Source organism: Acomys minous, assembly GCF_964271855.1.
Source record: "Acomys minous genome assembly, chromosome: 2".
NCBI lineage: Eukaryota > Metazoa > Chordata > Mammalia > Rodentia > Muridae > Acomys > Acomys minous.
The window spans coordinates 130,881,511-130,904,649 of record NC_140484.1 but is presented as its reverse complement, the minus strand read 5'-3'; the positions used below and the strand labels follow the sequence as shown (position 1 = coordinate 130,904,649).

General features: G+C 38.6%; 1 protein-coding gene across 11 annotated transcripts in view; it reads left to right on the top strand.

Annotated features, from left to right (window-relative positions):
* Window positions 1–23,139, top strand: part of EMSY (EMSY transcriptional repressor, BRCA2 interacting) — a 76,183-nt gene that overhangs the window by 14,409 nt on the left and 38,635 nt on the right. For 5 of the 11 annotated variants that reach the window (XM_084773968.1, XM_084773975.1, XM_084773967.1 and 2 more), the window contains exons 5-10: window positions 81–122; window positions 3,607–3,782; window positions 5,367–5,519; window positions 7,671–7,930; window positions 15,186–15,462; window positions 19,080–19,415. In XM_084773968.1, the coding sequence (XP_084630094.1) occupies window positions 81–122; window positions 3,607–3,782; window positions 5,367–5,519; window positions 7,671–7,930; window positions 15,186–15,462; window positions 19,080–19,415 (1,244 nt within the window). The remainder of the gene's footprint in view (window positions 1–80; window positions 123–3,606; window positions 3,783–5,366; window positions 5,520–7,670; window positions 7,931–15,185; window positions 15,463–19,079; window positions 19,416–23,139) is intronic. The other 6 variants (XM_084773974.1, XM_084773969.1, XM_084773970.1 and 3 more) reach the window with 5 other exon arrangements.

Below are 23,139 nucleotides of genomic sequence, written 5' to 3'. Positions count from 1 at the left end.
GAGTTATAAGTTGATGCATCAGTGTCATTCTTAAAGGATAACATTTATTTAGTCTCCTTTTCCTTTTTTCCCCTTTTAAGAATGAATTTATCCTTATATTTGGGTGAAAGACCAAGTTACAGGTATGCAAATAGGTTATTATTATTTCAGGCTTTTTCTTGTATTTATTTCCAAATTGACGCTCTCAATTATTCAGGAGCACATACTCCATTTATGAATTAACCATGCCCCTTGCTTCTTCTCTTCCCTCCTCACCTTCCTAATACTGCCCGACCTTTAGCCATTTTTGCTGCTTGGGAATATCTCTAGTTAGAGGGTGGGAAGGGAGAGGAGGTGAAAATTTTTATAACTCATTTCACTAGTTGTTAGTTGGCCTGAAAAAAAAAATTGGTTCAAGAATTTACTAGTAATTGCTAAAATAATTTTTGGATAATATGTGGATTTCTTTAATCTATTTTACCTCTCCCTTTCCTTCCTCTCTCCATTAGCATGGATAATTGAGAGTTGGCTTCTATTCCACCTGTTTCTCTGCCCTCCCCTTTCTTTCTGATTTCTTTAATATATGAATTTCTCTTTTTCAAAAAAAGAATTTACTTCAGCATATAATTTTTATAAAAGCTTCTGAGGACTTTCTGTACTCTGATTTTAATATTTTATATTGTGGTTTAGTATGACTGGATACTATTTTTATTTGTTGAGCCCAAGAGTCAGAGAATGAGGATTGGTAGCACTTTCTTGCCCTCAGATACAGCAGTGGAACCTAGTAGGCCCAAAGAGGACCTGAGGGTTTTAGTCTGTAAAAACACTAGAGGAATGCATTCCCTTCTCCATCTCCCCCTCCCCCTCCCTGACTTGAAATTGCTGTGGAGCCCAGAAGGAATGTGCTTGAAAGGGATGGGAAACTTGAGAAGATTGAGCAGGAAGGAAGGGGAACAGCAGGAGGAAGGGACCCTGGGCCCGAGGGAAGCTGCACTAAAGGCCTCTGTTCCAAGGCCTGACTGGCAGGGCGCTTGTCCTTTGATGCTGTATGGAGCTCTTGGTTTCACCAATATTAATACTTCATGTCTTGCTTAGCCCACTCCTTGTCCTCAGGGTCTCTACAACTAGACTAAAAGTGGGAGTCTGGAACACCAAACCTCTGCATGTCTGCCGGCTGCCAGACGTTCCCAGGATGCTGTGTTGCAGTGGGAGGCTGCAGCTTTTCTTCACTGCTGCCCATTGTAGCTCATTAGTATGTGGCTTTCTCAGAGCAGGGATCAGTTTAGTGTCCACACCTCCCAGGGGTCGTTGGATGACTAGAGAGGCAGGAGGGTGTGCAAACTGAGGGAACCCTCAGGTTCAATACATAATTTCTAAATTCACTTAGATGACTTGTTCAGCTAACACATATTTACAACCTTATCACTAAGCAAAGAGGAACTTTTGACCTAATTCTAACATGATAATTCATTTCTCATTCACTTAATATTTGAGCATGCTTGCATGAGTGGACATTTGGAAGGTATAATTCTTCCTAAAAATTGCAGTTGTGTCTTTTTGCACTGCAAGCTTCATCTTTTCAGTAGCACATGTCCATGTGTTTCATAATATTAATCTTCTATGTCTGCCACCATTTAAACAATATGCCAGGTAAGTGTAGAAGTCACTATGTATGGTAAACTCAGACCAAACAAATTTATTAGTGACAGTCCAATGAAATAGGAGTATGCCAAGGAAACGCCAGCCTTCGGAAAGTTTTCATGTAACAGTAATAGTGGTTTTTGGTTTTTGGTTTTTTGTCTTCTTATTGTTTGTACTGTTCTTTGTTTCTGAACTAGTGTTAACATGGAACTTATGTCACATATTTGGGAGGCGACTGGGACCTCAAGAAGTCTACCTTTTCTTCCCTTACATAGGATTGCTTTAAATTACAAAAGAATTTATATATTTTTCATAGTAACCCAACTGAGTTCTTCAACTTGAGTCCTTCTTCTTTTCCTTTCCTTCTTTCCTTTCTTTCTTTTCTTTTCTTTCTTTCTTTTTTTTTTTTTTTTTTTTTTTGGCAATATTTTATTTTGATGTTTTGACACAGGGTCTCACTATATAGCCTTGGCTGGCCTGGAACTAACGGTGTGAACCAGGCTGACCCTGAGCTTACTGAGAGATTATCTTTTGCCGAGGGGCTGCTAGGACTAAAGGCTAAAGGCCTGTGCCATCAGGCTGTTTTAAATCCCTTTTAAGTTGTAATTTATTTCCCTTAGCAATAGTTGGCAGTAATTAGACAGTAATGCTCAATTGGTATAAAGCAAACTTGCCCATAAAACCCACTAGGAAACTTTTATTCTTTATGTTTATGGTATGACAAATAATTACAGAAGTGTGGTATATTCTTGTTGAAGGAGCCATTTATTGTGTGGCCCTAGGCAAGTTAATTAACGTTCTCTGTGATTCAGTTTCTCTCCTAGAAAACGGAGATGCTAATACTATGACTTCTTAGGATTGCTGAGAGAACTGGGTTAGTTTACACAAGATATGCCGAGCAGTGCCTGAAATATAATGTGCCCTGAGTTGATTTTAACCACACCATCACTGTCACCACCACCACCACCACCACCATCATCATGGAATTACCCCCCTGCCCACTGACAAAGGATTTGGGGTACTCTGCCTGAATCTGAAGAATCACTGGACATAGAGTCTAAACTAGGCTGTAGAACCTGTGGTCTCACTAAACTTGAAATATTTCTGATTTAGTGAAGAAAATCAGTTTTTAGATTAATTTTAAACCTTGACACTAAACATTAGGATATTTCATGAGCCTAAGTTAAGAGATATGGCAGGTGTCTTCTGGTATTTTAACCTCTAATCTGATTTCTGGAACAAAACTTACTTAATAAATATAAGGCAGACTATTTAATAATGTCTTAGAGAGAGAGAGGGTCCAGTTGCTACAAGTGCCTTTTGGAGTGCAGGGTACACCATACAAATAAAGTAAAGTAATGATAGATTTCTTTTACCATCCTCAGATGTGCTTTTTTTTTTTTTTAAACAGGAAGGGTAATATAAAAATACAGTGAATACTATCAGTGACATCTGCCCTTGTATGCAGCTGTTTTCCATCTTACTAACTCCTCTCGTTTACTGCCTCAGTTTTCTGTGTTTGAAAGCCTTTAGAATCTCTGGCCATGCGGGCAGTTAGGAAATTTTGCAAAGATTCATTAAATTCCATCTTTAACTATAAAGAAAAGTCTGATTCTTAACACTCTCAGTGCTGTTACTTTATTGGCATAATTACAAAATTAAGTTTTAAAAGTTAGTAGAATTGCTAGTTTTCATTCGTGAAACCAATTACCTAAAATCAATACCAATTTTTATTTTCAAAGCATAGAAAATAATTTTGTAGTTGCAGTTATGTTCATTATAGGATTCAGATTATAGAGTAAAGTGTGTAGGAACATCAATGTGTGGCATTCCTTGAATTTAATTGTTCCTAAGTTTGATCTTGCTTGCTTAAAATGAAGCCTCTTCAGAATTCAGGATATTTCTTATCATTTAAAAAAAATGTGTTTATTCGACTCATTTCCAGCAAATGCGAACCCTTGTAGCAGTGTTTTCTCTTTTGTTTAGTATGTCTGGACCTAATAGTTCTTCAGAATGGTCCATCGAAGGACGTAGATTGGTACCACTGATGCCCCGACTGGTTCCCCAAACTGCCTTCACTGTAACAGCAAATGCTGTGGCCAACGCAGCTGTCCAGCACAATGCATCCCTTCCCGTGCCTGCAGAGACAGCAAGCAAAGAAGGTGAGTAGGACACTGTGTTAGAGATGATCCCTGTCAGGGTTCTTCATCTGTTTGTAGGATGTGTATAACAATTATGAGATTGTTGGCTTTGAGTCTCAAACTAGAAACTGTCAGGCTTTCAGTCTCCACTAAAATAAAATTCTTTACTTCAAAGGGAAAACTGTGTTAGTCACAGAATTGCAAAAAGCTTTCTCAGATTGAGTTTGTGACATTAGTGTATCTTTTGTCTTATTTTGTTTGTTTTGTTTTGGCCATAAAACCTACTGTAGCCCAGGCTGGACTCCAAGTTGAGGTAGTCCTTTCATCTCAGCCCTCCTGCTGCTGAGATTGCAGGCCTGAGCTCCCATATCTTCTGAGGTGAGTGGAAGGACTTAAAGAATGGCAATAGAGAATTAACAAGATAACAGAAGCACCTGTTGGGTAAAAGATGTTGAACTGGTAGCTCCAGAAGTGTAAACCTGTCTTTTTGAATCGGGGTACATGTAGCCTCTAGGGTTTCATTCAGTGAGCACTTTCTTTCTGTTATTTAATCTAGTAATTGTCATACTTTAAAAATCCTTGAATTCTCTTAGCAAGGATGTTACTAAATTTAAAAGTGTGCTTGGAACAAAAGCAGCTCTAAAAACAATGCATTTGCTAGATTAATTTGAGAAGTTGTTTTGTCTTGTCTAGTAGTAGGCTTTGAGTAGAGTGAGACACTTACACTCTTGTCTGGGCTTGGCCTTAAGTAAAAGGAAGCTGTATTTTCAGGGAGGCAGTTATCTGTGCAGACTTAGCTTCTACTGGACCCCTGTGTTCCTTGCGGTTGGCAGTTAAGTTTCTTCTCTTTGCACTTTTACCTTTTCCTCTTGCTGGCTGGTAGAATGGGAGGAAAGTTGGGTTGCTAATAGTAAAACCAGTGTTTGGATCTAAGTTTGTTATTTCCTAGCTTTGTGACCTTCAGCATCTTAGCATCTGTAAACTGTGTTCCTCATCATTAAAGGGGGTGTGGTGTGAGAGTTAGTGATGATGGCAAAGACTTAGCACAATACCTGGTACTCAGTACAGATAACTCCAGGATCTTCTTGGTGTTCTAAGTTGTGTCCTTACACTAAATGGTAAGGAGGTTGAAATTTCATGTCCTTATCTTAGTTATTGTTGTACTACTTGGCTGGCAAATGACAGATGAGTTAGTTTATTTAAAGAGATGGTAGCTTGGTTCTCCTCCTATAAGCACTTTGGAAATTGCTGTGATTAGGGAGAAGTTACACTCACCCCACTGTTGGTGCTGATGTTGGTTTTAAAAAGTACTTCAAGTTTGTGCCTGTTGTCCAGTTTTTGCCATTATGAGAAATGGTTTCCTTTTTTCCCTCAATAAAGTTTGCTTTATACTTCCATTTACTGTTACCTGTTGATAAGCTAGTAAATACTTGGGAAAGACCCAGTAAATGATGATTTTCAAAATAGCCCTTAACTCTTTGAGTCCGCTACCTTGTACTCGCATCTAGCTTCTGATCACATGGAAATGATATAAAAGTATTTCTCTGTATGTCTGGACAGTTGTGGTGAAAGTTAACAGCAAACTTTTTTTTATCATTCCTTCAGTAGTGGTTTGCTATTCCTACACAAGTACCACGTCAACCCCAACCTCTACCCCTGTTCCAAGTGGCAGCATAGCGACGGTTAAGTCTCCACGGCCTGCCAGTCCTGCCTCCAGTGTAGTAGTCTTGCCAAGTGGAAGTACTGTGTATGTCAAAAGTAAGTGATGTTTCGGTGTTACCAGGGCCCTCCTGACTAAATGCTGCAGTCTAAGCTCTGACTAGATCTGCTTTTCTGCTGTAAATCATCGGGCCACAACTTGTTTCGGTGTCAGTTTTTGAAGGTTCTAAAGACTTCTTATCTGTATATATGACTAGGTATTTGCTTTTTCATCAGCTCTGGGATTTGAGAAATGCCGTCTTTTTTTTTTTTTCTTTGTGTGGGAAATCTGCCTTTGAACAGTGCTTTCCTTTAGGCATTCAGATCTTTTGATTCCTGCGGAACACAGATGAATAGGAGCTGAAGGCATGTGCTTAGGTGACTATTTGATGTTTTCCCAGAATTCCACGCTTTGCAGTGCTTTCTTGAATTACTTTATATATCATCCAGCTCTTATATTTAGTGACTAATTCTAGGGGCTACCTTTTATATTGCTACTTGATATAATCTTAAAAATATTTTTATTTGCAGTTTTAAACTGACTCTTCTCTGCTCTCTATACAAGGTCTTTTTTCTTTTTCTTTTCTTTTTTTAGACAGAATCTCCCTGTGTAGTTGAGGCTGGTTTCAGGCTTGTGATCCTTCCTGCTCCAGCCTCTGTGTGCTGGGACTACTGCAGTTACTACCAAACTTGCTTCTACAAAACAGTTTGATGTCCAGTTTTTCTTATATTAATGCTTCTTGATTTTTATTTAAAAATTGTTTCATATTTTACTTTTGTTTGCTTTGCTTTTTTATCATTAGTATTTTATTTTAATTGGTCTCAATATAGTAATAAATTATTTTCTCGTAGATTTTTGAGGTGGTATTTGCCTTTTTAAAGATATGTTTCTAGGCCGTTGCCAGTGGGGCATAGAGTCTACAAATGGAAGCTGTAAAGACTTATATTTTATTACCAACTCCATGAGTCACACTGTGTAATATTTTATACATACTCTGTAGAAATTTCCCATGTACATTGCTGTGTATCATATGAATTTTGTGAAATCTACAAAAGCATTGAGATTTTAGGCTACAAAAATGCTGAGAGTCATGGACTGTTAAGTTCATCTCAGGGTTTTGTAGATTTAACCAAGGTTAAACCAAGGTTAGAAATGACTCTCAGGACCTTTTTGTTGTTGTTGTTTTTCAAGACTGGGTTTCTCTGTGTACCCTTGGTTGTCTTAGACTTGATTTCTAGACTAGGCTGGCCTCGAACTCACAGAGATCTGCCTGTCTCTGTGTCCCTGAGTGCTGGGATTACAGGCATGTGCTACCATACCTGCCTCTGGACCTATTTCTAAAAATAATTTTTAAAACTAATTTTACAAATCTCAAACATTAACTATTTCACAAACATGTATTTTCAAGTAACAAGAATTATATCACTTTGTTCTCAAAGACAATGTTAGTTTTATTATTCATTCACCAACTTTGTGTAAGTCAACATACCAGGGAGACAAAACAGTTAGACTTAGTCATTCTTGTCTAAAAGCTTATTAATAAGGGAGATGTCTAGACAGTTGTACAAAGTGCTTCATGTACTTATGCTCAAAGGAGAGGTGGATTAGCCTTGCATCACTGAGAAGGCGGCTTGCAGGGTGATGATGGCAGGATGACGAAGAGGTCTTCAAAGCTGGTGGTGGTCTTCAATGAAAAACACGATATACAGACTCAGAGATAAGAGGGTGCTGAAGTATATTTGGATAGTAGTGAGAAATTTAGTTGGTCAAGATTTTAGATGGGCACAGGGTTAGGGTGATGGTATTGTGTGCCTTGAAAGATAGTGGTCCTTGAGTTTTGGTCTGGTAAGGATTTTGGGAGGATAGGGAAATACAGACTTAGGGAATTTCAGACTGTGCATCTCAGTCATGAAATTTCCTGTCTTGCTTTAGCCTAGAGGAGTGTAGAATAGACGCCGAAAGATGCAGGAGTGTCTGACAGCTTTATTGATAAAATACAGGCAAGAAACAAGGAGCCCCAAGTGGAGTAGTAGTTTAAGGAAAAGAGGGTGGGTATTAAGAGAGACAACTTTTCTGAGGGAAAATTGTCAGGACTTAGTGGCAAATTGGGCATAAAAGAAAGGGAGAGGCCAAGGATGACACAGACATTAAAAAAAGTATAAGGGGCAATGTTAGTTTGTGTAAGTAGGAATACTGTCATCGTCTTTCAGGTGTTAGCTGTTCAGATGAAGATGAAAAACCCAGAAAACGCAGGCGAACAAACTCTTCTAGCTCCTCTCCTGTTGTCCTGAAGGAAGTTCCCAAGGCCGTTGTTCCAGTCTCAAAGACGATCACTGTGCCCGTGAGTGGCAGTCCCAAGATGAGCAACATCATGCAGAGCATCGCCAACTCCCTACCACCCCACATGTCACCCGTGAAAATAACTTTCACCAAACCATCCACACAGACGACCAACACAACAACACAGAAGGTAGGTGCTGGAGGGAGTCAGTCCTCCTGCCTCTGCCCATGGTGTGATGTAGATCTGGCGGTCACCTGCCGCGTGCTTATGCTGGGAGCACTCACATCTCTTGTTTAATTCTGCACATAAAACACTGAGATAGATATTATTACTCACTTTGTAGGGATGAGGCTCACGTGCCAACTGATTTGCTCAAGATGACAGCTAGTAGATCTGTTTCTACACTTACAGTGTATTTTGTAATTGTAGTGCCATTTTGAAACAAATTAGAAAAGTTTTAAAGTCTTCATTTATGTGGCTTGTCTTACGTTTAGGAAGTCAGTTTTTGTTCTGCCAGTAAGTAGAGCTAAGTGTTTCTTAGGAGAAAGAAGGGGTATGGGTAAATGAATAGCTGTTATCCTCCTTTTTAAAATGTGTATGCTGTCATGCATTCATTTCTGACCTCAAGTCATTAGTATTCTGTTAATTTCATGTTCTTGTAACCCTCAGTCTTCACACTCGTCTGGATTCTGATGGCCTGAGCCTTTTTTTACACCTGCATCTCTGTGGTTTCCTTTTTAGCATCTTTCTGCTCTTCCCTTTTTCTTAGTTTACTTTGCTAGAGCATGTCTTTTAATAGCTTCCCAGTGTATGGGTGGCTGAGAAGTTTTTTGAGACCCTGTGTGGACAAAGGACATTTTTTTCCTGTGAGTTTTGAAGACATTTTTTACTTCGAGCTTCCAATATTACTTTTGAGACACCCAGTGCCGTTGTTTCTAGCTTCTGGTTTTGTCTCTGGAAACTTGAGAGGACTGAACCAACAATCATGACCCTTAGATTCTGTTCTTAGAGGTTTTTATCCTGTACACTCAGGTCGTCAGCTCTCGTCTCAGGTTACCTCTTTGATGGTCTGCATTTCCGTTGTGGATCACTTACTGAGAATTTGGAACTTTCTAAATTGATCCTTTAATTTTCTTCTACTTTTTCATTTCTGTTTTCCAAGTGTTTTCTACCTCACCCTCACCCCCACTGTAACATTGTAGCTTGAGGTATGGATTTTGGAACTAGACTTTCTTGATTTTAAATCTGGCTTGTCACTAGCTTTTTTTACTGTGAGGAAACTAAACTCTATACCCAGGTCTTTCCTGTGAAATAGAGGGAAAAATCCTAGTGTTTGTGTAAGATCTTTGGGTGTAATAAATAGGATATGTAAAGCTGTTAGAAGAGATCCTAACCCAGGTAAATGTGTATCGTCATTTTCTGTACCTTGATCAGTATCTATATTACTTGCATGGAATTGTTTATTTTTGATATCATACTTTATTTTTCTTGGAGAAAGGATCTCACTATTTAGTTCAATCTTGCCCTGGGTTTACTTTGTAGCCTTAGCTGACCTTGGAGCCTGAGTGCTGAGGATCATAGGCATGCATTAACGTTCTTGGCCACCATCATATTTTAAATTTCTAATAATTATTCCTTCTCCTGTAGATGTTCCTTACTTTTCTTTTGAAAAATAACACTGCCTTCTTTTTCCTTTTTAGTGTTCTGCTTTTTGATAGGATGATTGTATTTTTTAAAAAATTTGATTATATCATAAGTCTTTTGGCTTGGCTTTCTTTTTTTCATAGTCTTTATCTTACCTGTTAGTTTTTCTTTTCAGAATTTCCTTAAGTATCTGGCAGTCAGCTTACATATGAAGCTGGCACACTCACTGCTCTATTACTGTGCCACTCATCCTTAGGGTTTTCCTGAGTGGGGTTAGATTCATCAGGCAAGAATCTTCAGCTTCCTGCTTTGAGTATTATAAACCTGGCTGCCAGTATTTTAGAATAAATCTCAGAAGGGTACTGTGAGACCTGAGATAATAAGTGTTTCTAGTCTTTCCTCATCTCAGGGACAAGGGTTAAGTAGGATTGAGTATTTAAGATGTGACACAGAGCTTGCACCCTAGAAAATGCCAGCTCTTATTGCTTTATAGAGTATTTTTGGAAGTCAGCATTTTACTAATTTACCTTTAATAATGAGTTGTTTCAAATACATGAATCTACCAGTTCCCTAAAGCACATCCATCAAATGTTTAAATCAAATGTTTTATTATTTATACAGCATTCTGCCCGCATGTGTGCTTGCCCACCACAAGAAGGCACTGGATCTCATTAGAGATGGTCGCGAGCCACCATGCTGGGAATTGAATTTGGGACCTTTGGAAGAGCAGACTGTGCTCTTAACCTCTGAGCCATCTCTCCAGCCCAAAATCAAGTGTTTAGATGGCTTCAGGGCTTATTAAACATAGTCTTTACACTTTTACTTGATTTCAAGTAAGCATTTCTGAATGTCACTTTTTACATGGTGTTGCAGTTACTCTTGTTTTGTGCATGTGTAGAAGGTTTTTTTGTTTCTGGTATGTGAGTAATGCTGGGGAATGAACCCAGGGCCTTGTATTGACTGGAAAAGTGCTCTACCACTGCGTAGTGTCAGCCTTAGCTCTTAGTTATGCTTTTGAGCTGGCCTTCACACCAACTGACCATTACATAACTTTGCTTCAGGTTGTTAAGTCTTCACTGTAATTCTTTTAACTGCCTTCATTACTGGATCTTATGGCTATTTTTTTTTCTTCTTTCTCTTTCATCTACTTAATGATTTTAGTATTCAAGAAATAGCTTAGGAAAGCTACAACTAAAAGAGCACCTAGATCTCATCCATATTCTTTTGTGTTTCATTTTTATTCATTATGTTTATAAGTAGTTGATGTTATAAATCATAAGTTTTTTTCCTATTTCTCCTATAGACTGCTGAGGGTAGCTTTGATCTGTTTTATTCATCACTATATTCCTTAGTACTTAGACCAATGCCTTGGCATGTACTAGATAGATGCTAATTAATATTTGTTGAATGAATGAATTAGTTAATGAACAAATCAATACACACATGAGTAGATCTGGCTCCAGTACTATCTGGTCATGTTAAGCAAGCACTTTCCCACAGAGCTGTGTCACTAGCCATCTGCTCATTGTCTGCAAATCTACCCGTTTCCTTCTAAGACAAAAGTGATAATAGTACTTATGAATAACCAGGAGAATTAGATGAGATTACTCATTGAAAATAATTATATAGTCCATACAATGCGTGTTTAGTAAGTGCCACCTAACGTCATTAGCTTTCTAATCTTCTTTGGTGACTTATAAAAAAACATTTGTAGCAGATGAGTTCCCGTAAGTGAAATCTGAATGCTCTGGCTTCTTTTCCTTTTTCCTTACTGACTCTTGCTTTATCTTCAGGGCTTTGAGATGAAAATGAATATTTGAGGTTGTCAGACTCATGCTTTTAAGGGGCACATTTACTTCCAAAGTAACATATAGGCCATACAGTAAAATTTCAGATCCAGAAATTTAGTCTTACTTGTGTTTAAAACAAAACAAAACAAAAAACCCCACAAACATTTAAGAAAAATAGACTTATTTATTCCATAAATGATTACTGAACATCTACTGTGTTTCAGTTGTAAATCTGCGCCCTCTTCATTTCTTTTCTGCCATTTATTTTTAAAAGATTTTTGGACATCTAGTTATGGTTAGGATTAATAAATACACTTTCCATGTTTTGTTTTGTTTTCTGTTTGCTGAGGAGTTGGATTTAAAAATATTCTTATCCAAGGCCATTGTCATAATTGTATTTACCTTGGATTACTCACAATTTGGATTCAAGTCAATTTAGCAATTACGAATTGTAGGCAATGGCTTTACATTAGGTGTAATTGTTGCTGATTTTGTAAATGGTATTCACATTTAAATAGGCTATACATTTTTAGTGTAGATACATTTCCACATATGTTAATATGCTTCATTTAAAACAACATTGGTACAACACTGATAAAAACAGAACAACACAATACAGCTTTATGCTTTCATGTGCTTGATTGATATTTTTCATTTTGTCCTTAGGGTGCAAGTCCCAGCACTCTTAAGGAGTTTTTGTGAATACTAGAAGGTCAGTGATTTGAATTATGGCCTGAATAAACACTGTGTGATTCACTTGGCTTCAAAACCTTTTTATCTTCCCTCTTGTAATAAGCAACTTTAAAGTATAAGTGATCTCTCCAGGGTGGATCTCTAGTTTGGGAAGCACCTTTACAGATCAGAAATCATTTATGTACTGAAATCTCAAGTTATGTCTTATCATTTGTATCTGTAATCTAAAATGTGCTCCTAAGGACTCTAGATTTATTCTTTTCTTAATGTTAGAACCCTACCTCCATACTCTTATTCTGAAATTTCAGATATTTGAATTGTGCACACTTGTCTTTCCTTTCCATGCACAGCATTGCTAATTGACTATAGCTTACTTTCCTGCCAAGCCTGGTGAAGCCTCTCCTGTACAGCAGTCATCAGCACTGTGCCTCTTGGAAGCTGTGACTATTGGTTCAGGATTGGCAAAGTGAAACCCAGTTGCCTTTAGTACTCTAAGTAGTCTGGGTGTGGTAGCTATGAGTTCTTTGTATACTCAGGGATATCAAGAGTTGGGAAGGGAAGGAAAGAATGTTTCTTTCCTAATGAAACAAACACAGTATGTTTAACATGTTTCTAGATAGCTATAATGCTTTACTCATGTTTATCTAACATTAAATAGAAACAGTAAGCTGCTAGTAAGTATCATCTGTAACTGTCAAATATTGACCACCTGCTATGTGCCTAGTAGATGTTTCTCATGATATGTCACCTAATCATTGTAATGATTTTTGTAAGGTCAGAATTATTGTCCTTATAATAGAAAAAATAAACTGGAGCCTCGAGATTTTAATACATCTAGGGGCCTGTCATTTGAAAGTGGTAAGAGTCAAGATGATCTAAATTCAGACTCATTTGACTCTGAAACTTAGAACCTTGTTATCATAGTGGTCCACTTCTCAGTTTTTATAATAATTTTTTATTGTTTTCAATAATATTGCATATTGTTGGCTAATCCAGCCTGCTTATGATTATACCCACCAGCTCCCTATAAATGTCTGCTGGTTAATACATGTCTTGACTATTAACACAACTGACTCTTTAAAGTAATGGACAAACACTAATATAGTAAATTCTTTGTTACACTGAACATATGTAGCAATGGTGTAGTTACAGTTCCCTTGATGTAGATAGAGAGTATGAACTCAGGAAAAATTTGACTTGACCACTTCAGACTTTCTTTAGGGCCAATGTAAAACTGAAAAATAATTTCTTCCTTAACTTTTTTGGATTTCTTTTTTCAAAACAATTTGTTCTGTCCTGGGTAGGCACAAATAGTTTTAGTGAAAGCACTGGGTGTCACTATAGCACAGCTTACTCACCCGCAGACCAAACTGTGGTGCATACTATTGAAGCCTAAGTAATTTCTGTATTCTCCATTGTGGAGTGGGATAATGATAGTATCCATGCCATGGGATTTGGGAACAATTAAATAAGCCCGCATATCTATCAGCTCGGGGAGCTCTTCTTGGTTCTGTTCTAGGAACCTGTGGTTATCATTCATCAACAAGTTGTAGTTTCTCTGCTTGTCAGAATAATTCAAATCTGATCACTTCCCTTTTCTCTTTTCTAACACTCTAGCCCAAGAAACTGCTGTCACTTCTTTTCTGGCCTGCTATAAAAGCTTCCACTCTTGCCTTACTTCCTAGAACTAGAACGATCTTTAAAAATAGACACCACGTCTTGTGTTTGTGCTTAAAATCTTCCTGTGGCTTCTTATTGTTCTTAATATGAGATCCAGATACTTTAGTCTGACTTTCATATTTGATCTAGCTTCTGCTTTTGACCTCCCTTGCTGTAAGTTTTCTGCACTCCCCCCCCCTTCCCCCCTCAGCACAGTGTAGGGTCTCTTATTTAGTGCTGTTTCCTGTGAAATGCACTGCCGGTAACTCTATGGTTTCTCAGCCTTATTGCCTAAACCTCGACCTCTCTCTCTTTATAGCTGTTCTGTGTACTAGGTTAGGAGCACATCCTCCTAGTTCACCAATAAGGTGTAACTAACAACTCCCATGAACATTTCCATCACTACCATTTCTACTGGCCTGTAAGAACTTCATCTACTGTCACTGCCCTACTGTAGCTTCAGCCTAGCAGATACCTTAAAAGGTAGATTTAACTTTTAGAAGTTTCAGATTTATAGAAAATTTATAAAGGTTTCATACGTTACATCTCTTTCCTTGTTAATGATTCATTGTTTTAATTAATAATAATAGTAAAGCAGTAATATTAAGCTAAGTCCATAGTTTCTTTGGCTTTCCTTGGGTTTGACTTACTGTCCTCTTTTGTTCTAGGATTCCTCCCTAGGATGTCATAATCTGTTTACCTGTCCAGTCTCCTTACACACATTTCCCTGGGAAAGTTTCTCAGATTTTTCTGCTTTTTGATAACTTTGACAGGCAGGTGTTTTAGTAAGCCCACTCCTAGACTTTATGGATTTTTTTCCTTATCAGATTAGGATTATGCGTTTTATTGAGGAAGATCGCAGAGAGGTTGTGCCATTTACATCACATCATATGAAAGGACAGGAACTGTCGTGGCTTTAAGTTCTCTAACCCTCCACTACTTCTCCATAGTTGTGTGCCTTATAAATGTCAACCTGTCCCTTTGATCTTCAAAGCTTCTTGAGTATCCCAAGCTTACTTTGCCTTGGGGCCTTTGTTTCCTTCTGCCCATGCCATGAGTGTCCTTAAGGTGTAACAGCCCATGGTTTGTACCCCGACCTCACTGGTTTCTTTCAAATGTTACCCTAGAGAGATCTTCACTGAGAACTTTATTTAAAAAGTTTAATATCTCACCATCCTCTTTTTTTCTTTACCCTGGTTCCCATTTATTTCTACATGTCATATATTTTTATTGTTCTCTCTGCACTAGAATGTAAACAAGTAAGTTTTGTTCATTCTTCTATCCCCAGCATCTAGAACCATGTGTGGCACATAGTAGATGCTCAATAAGTATTTCCACGTGAACAAGTCTCCAGTTTACTTTCTCATGTGGCGGTGTGGACTTATCCCCTGCATGGTATATGGTGTGCTGGGATGCTTGCAGAGCCACGTCATGCACAACACTGACACTGCCTTAAAATACTTGCTGAAAATTGGTGTAATTATATAGTTTTGATGATTGCTGGTATAGGAATGTGTTCATATACTTCTAGCTTATTGTATATTCCTCACTGTTGAATTGTTTTTCATATTGCAAAGCTTAGTTTTGAATTGTATGGGTTTAAATACACTGACAGTATATAGTAGGTGCATCAAAATGACTTATTTTTCTTTCTTTAGGTTATTATAGTGACCACATCACCAAGTTCAACCTTCGTACCCAACATTCTCTCCAAATCCCATAACTATGCAGCAGTCACTAAACTTGTACCAACATCAGTCATTGCGTCCACAACTCAGAAGCCACCTGTTGTTATAACTGCATCACAGGCCTCTCTGGTCACCAGTAGCAGCAGTGGCAACAGCAGTTCTACGCCATCACCTGTTTCTAGTACAGTTGCAGTAACAGCTGTGGTATCTTCCACACCATCCGTGGTCATGTCAACAGTAGCACAAGGTGAGTGGTGAGCCACCATTTAATTCTTTCCATGTGTGGAGGAAAAACAAGAAAGGCGGGAAGAGGAGGGGGAGGGAGGGGAAAGAGAGAAAAGGGTAGTGGAGAAAAGAGGAGAGATATATGGAGGGAGGGAAGAAGGGAGGGAAGGAGGGTATATGTTCTTATCTTAGGGTTGAGGAGCTCTGCTGTTGGGTCAGTGCTGACTTGTCTGCTCACCTTCTCTTAGCTTGAAAATGTGAAGTGTTACCAATTGTCTTCTCTCTGTAACTCCTATGCCTTGCCCTGTCCTTCTGTCCTTTGAACCCCATTACTTTCTAAGTTCTTCCATTTGTAAACATGTAAGCAAATTTAGCTTTTGCCGTAGATAAAGTTAGCAGCACATTGTACATGCTGTTGTGCACTTCAATGTTTGGAAAGGAGAATTTGTAATTTGGTGTTAAATCCGGTGCTGGTATCATAGAGAGAGGTGTGCGTTGGCACGTTCTCTGTGTATATAACAACAGTTTGTTTTTAGATAATTGCTTCTTATTTGGTTCTTCTAGTCTTTGCTCAAGATTGGAAGCTGTAAGTAGCTTTTGATTCTGTCTCTAGTGTCTGCCCTTTTGCCTTCCATTAACCAAAGAATAGGCCATTGCTAATTACTTAGGTTGATGCTTTTTTTGTTTGTTTGCTTTTCGAGACAGGGTTTCTCTGTGTACCCTGGCTGTCCTGGACTCACTCTGTAGACCAGGCCATCGAGATCCGCCTGCCTCTGCCTCCTGAGTGCTGGGATTAAAGGCAAGGTGGATTGCATTTTTATTCTATTGCTACTATCTCAAATGTATTTGGTAAGAAAATTTTTTCTTTTCATTTTATCCTTTTCCTCATACTTTCAGCGGGCTTCATGAATTCCTTTCATGATAGTGTGACAGTCTCTGCTGACCTTAGTTCTACACTGTTTCAGCTTATGTACAATGCCGCTTCTAGTTACCTTGCTGCTTTCATTTTCTTTAGTCCAGTTCTGAAGAAATCTCTGTTTTCCACTCTTACTCCTTGTCAGATTTCCCTGTCCTATCAGTTTGGTGATGGCTCACATTTAGCTTAAGCAGTTTTTTGTTTTTTAGGTTTTTAAAACCTGCAACCAGTGGATTCTAGAGTTTTAGGGAACAGTAAAGAAACTTAAAAAGTCCACCGATTGCCCACAGCCATATCACAGTGCCTTCCTGTTTACCAGCACTGTAGTGCTGTTCTGTTTCTGTAGTAAAAACATCCCCACTCCATCCATATGACAGCATTTTCTTATGGGTGTATAACTCTCTTAGTTATTTCATTATTGTTTAATTCTGTTACTGTTGGACAATTTCTTACTCGCCATTATCTAGGTTATCTCCTGGCTTTAGTATACTAGATCAGTATCCATGATACTGTGCCTCAGGAGCAAGAGTTTTCAGTGGAATAGGGAGCTTCTGGGAGTTGTCTATGTGCATACTTTACCTTCTTGAACCTTCAGTATGCTGGGCTAATATTAAGCCCTTGTTGTTCTGTTTATAAAATAATGCAAAATAAAATAAGGGAATGATTTCTTTTTAAGAAAATTATTTTCAATTTTTTATATTATAATTTTAAATTTTTATTTATTTATTATTTATACAGTTTTATGCCTGCATATATGCCTACACACCAGAAGAGGGCACCAGATCTCATTATAGATGGCTCTGAGCCACACCATGTGCTTATGGGAATTGAACTCAGGACCTTTGGAAGAACAGCCAGTGCTCTTAACCTCTGAGCCATCTCTCCAGCCCAAGAAGATTATTTATATTGTGTGTAACTGTGGTTTTTTGTGTATGTTTGTGTGAACATGCACATTCGTGGCACACATGTAGAAGTCAAAGGATTGCTTGGTTCTCTCGTACCATGTGGGTCCTAGGGATTGAGCTCAGGTCCTCAGGCATGGTCGCAGTCCTTTTTATCTGCTGACCCATTGTGCCAGTTTCAATTTTTTAATTGAAACTGTTTAACTAGTATGTTGTCTTATTCTTGATTCCCCTCCTCACCCCTTTCAGTATCTTCTTAAACATATAAAACATGACCAGTAACTTTTATGTGTTATCTTTCTTCACTTACACTTTATTTGTATCATTGTGTGTGCATCTAAGTGTGCCTGTGCTACCAAGTATGTGGTAGTCAGAAGACAACTTCATGCAGTTGGTCCTTTTTTCCCACCTTTATGTGGCAAATAAATGTTTTGTTGAACCATCTCTTTTTGCCCAATTTATACTTCTTTACATAAATAGGGATTTTGGGCTTCATTCTTTCTCTAAGGTCATGTTACAGTTTTTAACTTTTATATTGTAATTAACCCATATTTTTATTTGGTATAATGAAGTATTTTAGACTGGGTAACTTTATAATGGAAAATGATTTATTTTAGCTTCTGGTTTGAAAATCTAAGGTCAAAAACTTGCATCTAGTGATGACTTTCTTGCTTTCAGAGCTTCAAGACAGAGCATAGCAGTCACAGGGCAAGAGAGCAGGATCGCACATGTGTGCCTTCTCTGAGTTCTTTTCCTCTAAAACGCCACTGATATTTAATCATGGGATTCCTCTCTCATTATCCTGCTTAGTTTTAATGATCTCCTTAAAGCTCTACTTCTAAACTATAATTATTAAGTCAGATGAAGTTTCTAGCTTTTTAAGACTTTACATTGGGGATTGAATTTCAACACTTGGGCTCTGCTATATACCCAAACCATAGCATATCTTTAGTCAAAATTACCAATGTAGCTTCATCCATAATTTTTCCAAAGATAGACTAATATGTTTCATTTAGTAGTTTTCCCTGTATTCTTTTGGGCATCCAAATGTGTAATGAATTAATTGTTCTAGAGTCTGATTGGATTAGTGCCTAAATTTATTCATAAAATGTGATGTGTGCTTGAATGAATGACTTCACATAAATAATCATTGATTGACTGATTTTTAACTGAAAGTTTATTATTTCAGAAATCTATAAGACAGAATGCTTTAGTTAAGTTAGGAAATCATTCAACCATCAAGGAATTTTTTCCCTCTTTGGGTAACTTCATTGTTAGTTAGATGAGTGCATTGTAGGTATCATAGCCAGTTATGAAAGTATCCAAAGGAAGAAGAGAAAATTCCTTTTTGTGTATCCTTTCTAGAAAAGAGAAAAGCTTACATTAGATGTTCTTCAGCTCCAGGAAGAGATTCCTCTCATATGATGTTGTCTGTAATTAGCTTTACCTTATTCCTGGAAAAAGTAGTGGTCTACCATGGCCGTTTACATCAATTGAGAATTGCCCTCTAAAGTTGGCTTAGGGACCAGCCTCCACAGAAGGGTATGTCACTGCCCCAAAGTGTGGACTCTCAAGGGAAAAAAACATGGTTTTGTTAAGAAGGAAGAAAGAAATTAGACTAGCAACCAGTAATGAGGCAAGACTATATAACCAAGAGCGGGCACTGTACCTAGTCTACTTTGTAGGTTTTTTTTTTTTTAAACAACATTTGACTATTCATTTGATCTTTTGTGTTTCCAAGACATTAGTTTGCTGATGGCTCAAATCCTACTTTGACCCGCTCACCCTCCTTTTTCCTAAATCTTCTTTACTTTTCTATAGGTGTATCTACATCAGCCATCAAAATGACATCGACAAGACTGCCTTCCCCCAAAAGTTTAGTGAGTACCCCTACCCAGATTCTTGCACAGTTTCCTAAACAGCATCAGCAGTCTCCTAAACAGCAGTTACATCCAGTGCAACAGCAGACACAGCAGCCAGTGGCCCAGCCTTCCTCAGTGTCTCAGCAGCCGCAGCCACAGCCGCAGCCACAGCCACAGCAGCAGCCACAGCAGCAGCAACAGCAGCAGCCACAGCAGCAGCAGCAGCCGCAGCCGCCTCAGCAGTCACCATTGCCACCCGGGATCAAACCTACCATCCAGATCAAACAGGAGTCAGGTAACTGGGAAGTGTGCGTGGGGTCTGCTGGGAGTCCTTAGTCCACAGTTCTCCTGGTGCTGCAGGCCACGCGCATAGTGTGACTTCCCGTTTATTTAGATCCTTTTACTTCTTTCTTTGGTGTTTTATGGTTTCCAGTAGGAAATGCCCTACTGGATCTTCTTTAGAGTGACTCTGAATGGTGTTGTGATTTTAGTTTTTCATTTTACATGTTTGTTGTTGGTGTGTAAACATGTTGCTGAACTTTGTATTCTTCTACCTTGCTGAAGTTTATTATTTCTGGAAATATCTGCATAGATTTTTTGGGACTCCAATGTCTGCAGGATGTATTCCCTTGAGTCACCTATAAATAAGGACAGGCCCTTTCTTCCTTTCCAATCAGTACTCTTCCCCAATTGCCTTTCCTTTCTTTCCTGTCTTATTTCACTGGATAGGATGTATAAAAAGAAGGAGTGAGTGGAACAGACATTCTTGTCTTATCCCAGTCTTTAGTAGAAGGTATTGGGCCTTTCAGCATTGCGTGTGAGGCCTGTTATGTGATTTGTGTGAATGTTGCTTTTTAAAGATTTACTTATTATTATGTATACAGTGCTCTGTCTGCATGTACACCTGCACGCCAGAAGAGGGCACCAGATCGTATTATAGATGGTTGTGAAGCCACCATGTGGTTGCTGGGAATTGAACTCAGGACCTGTGGAAGGGCAGACAGTGCTCTTAACCTCTGAGCCATCTCTCCAGCTCCGCGTGAGTGCCTTTTGAGTTGAGGATGTGACACTTGTACTTTGCTGGAGCTTTCATTATGCCTGTGTGTTAGGTTCTGCCAGATGTTCTTCCGTGATCAAGTGATGTGACCAAATACCTTTTCTCGTGGTTAGCTGCTGATGTGCTGAGTCACGTGGGTTAATGTTGTACTGAACCAATCACGTATATGAAATAAGCCCTATTTGATCATGGCACATGATTCTTTTTATACATCAGTGGTTTCAGTTTTTATCTCTGTCCATGAGAGGGTGAATTTTATATGTATGTTCACATGTGATACTCATAGATGTATGTGAAGGTTTCTGTGCACATGTGTACAAGTACACATGGAGGCCAGATGTTGATGCAGATGTCTGTGGTCACTCTTCACCTTCTAAGCTGAGACGGGGAGTCACACTGGAACTCAGTGCCTGCCAGTTTGCTTGATCAGTTACCCAGCTTTAGGATCCCTCATGTCCTCCTCTCACCTCCAGAACACTGGGATTACAGGCAGGACACCACACCTGCCTGGCGTTTATGTGGACCTCAGTTGGAACTCAGTTCCACTGATCATCTGCTGAGTTGGTAGATAGTCATCTTATTTTGTAGTGTCTTTGTCTAGTCGGTTATCAAGGGACTAGTGGCCTCAGAATGAGTTTGAAGTGTTCTGTTTTCTAGAAGAGATTAGGGAACATTGGTGTTAATTCCTTAAATATTTAGTTGACTTCTCCAGTGAATCACTGGGCCTGGAGATTTCTATTTTGGTAGTATTTAAATTGTCAGCTTACTTTCTTTAATGGTTGGAAAACTGTTTGGGTTAGCTGTTTTATCAAACTTTGGCAGCCTATTCATTTCTAAGTTGTCAAATGGTTATTTATCACTAGCAGTTCCTTACTATCCTGTCAGTGGCTACAAAGTCTAAGGATCTTTTTCTTTGTTAGGCTTTCTAGGGATTATGAGGAAAAAAATTTTAATAGAGTTTTGCTTCATTGATCATTTCTTGTTGTCTCTTGGTTTCATTTTTCCCCCTGTTTTCTTTGGCTCTATTTTGCTTTTCTAGCTTCTTGCGACTGGAATGTGGATTGTTGATTAAAAACTCTTTTTCCCCCTATGCATTTAACATTTAGTTCCAAATCTATTTAACCATGCTTTGATGGATCCTCCTCAGCACTATTTTGTCAGCATCTTGTTACGTTGATATGTTGTCAATTTTCTTACAATTTTTCTTCTCTGGGACTTTCTCTTTGACAATTTATTTAGAATTATGCTATTTTTATTTCAAACTATTTTTTTTTTTGGTAGTCCTTTTGGTATTGGTTTCTAGTTGGATTCTACTATGGATTAGAAATATTCTCTGTGGTATTTCTGTTGGCATTAAGTATCTGAAGAGGATAAGCTGAAGTTCTGTTTTCTCCTGAAAGGGATGTCCTCTGGCCAGGAGCTGTGCAGAAGGGACCTTGCACTCTGTGACTGTAGCAGTCTGGAGTGGTATCACCAACTTACTGAGCTGAAGGAGGGAAAGAGAAAAAGTCCAGGCTCAAACATCACAGAGCTTGATTTGAGCTTTTATAGGTTTGGTTGGGTAGGTGTTTCTTTGTTTGCTATTTGCCAAATGACCCCTTTCCAGAGGATTCTCTCTTATTGTTTTGTTTTGGTTTTTCCTCTCAAGGAGGGGGTTTGACAGGGTTTTTCTGTGTTATGATAGCCTTGGTTGTCCTGGACTTACTCTGTAGACGAACCAGACTGGCCTCAAACTCATAGAGATCCACCTGCCTCTGCCTCCCAAGTGCTGGGGTTAAAGGTGTGCACCACCATGCCCGGCTCCTTTTATTGCATTTTATTTGTATTTTATGTATACTTGTGTATATGTGCACATGTGTTGTGTGATAGCATATGTTTTGAGCATGCATGTGAGCCATGGTGTGCATGTGGAAGTCAGAATACACCTTAAAAGGATGAGCTCTCGTTTTCCACCATGTGGGTCTTTGGGGTGGAACTCGGGTGGTCAGACTTGATGTGAGTGCCTTTACCTGTGGAGCCATCCTCTGGGCCCTAGGGCCTTTCAGTGGTGGCTGTTTTAAAACTTTCATGAGTTCCACTGAGGGATTGAAAAGTTCCTCATGCCCTCACATCTGGCATGGCTTTCCAGAATGTTTTAGGTGCATTGAAATGACTGTCTTTTGGATGGCAGCTTTCTGGGCCTGCCACCTGCTGAGAGGGTTAAGTTCCACAGAACTTCTTTGGAAATTTGTTTACTTAATTTGCTCTCTTTTTCATGGTCAGTTTTGAGAAATAATGTTTTTCACAATGGTATTTATTTGATCCAGATTATTATTGGTTGATTTGCATAGAACTGAGTAGATTATCTGTTAGGTCTGGGAATTTTTTTCTGTGATGTTTATTTCTTGGAGCTTCTTTCTAGCATGGGAATTATGTGGAATTATGGCTCATTAGTAAAAAAAGTGCTAGAAGTAATTTTTCCTTATATAACCTCATTGTTTATGGTTTATTATATTCAGAACTATTTCTACAATACTTATTGAATTCTTGACATGATTTGAGACCTTACAAATTTACTTGATCCTCACAATAGCCTTATGAGGTATATACTAATTTAATTTTTATTTTGTAGATTAAAAAATAGTCAGGAAAGTTGTTTAAATAATTATGCCCTTTCTTAGCTAAAGGAAGTTTAGGATTACTTAAAGCTACTAATTACATAGGTCTATGTCCTGCCTTAATGTCTCAGCTTAAATCATCACCGGTATCAGTTACTTGCTTGGCGCTGTGACAGAAGCTGTGGGGAAAGGAAAGGTTTACTTTGTCTTGAGGTTAGATCCTGATGGGAGGGAAGGAATGGTGGCTGGAGCCTGAGGTTGTCGGTCACACTGAGTCTTCAGTGAGGGAGCGGTTCAGGGTCAGAGCCCAGGGATGCTGTAGTTCTTTCCTCCTTAGCCCAATCTAGAAAACTCCTCCAGACATG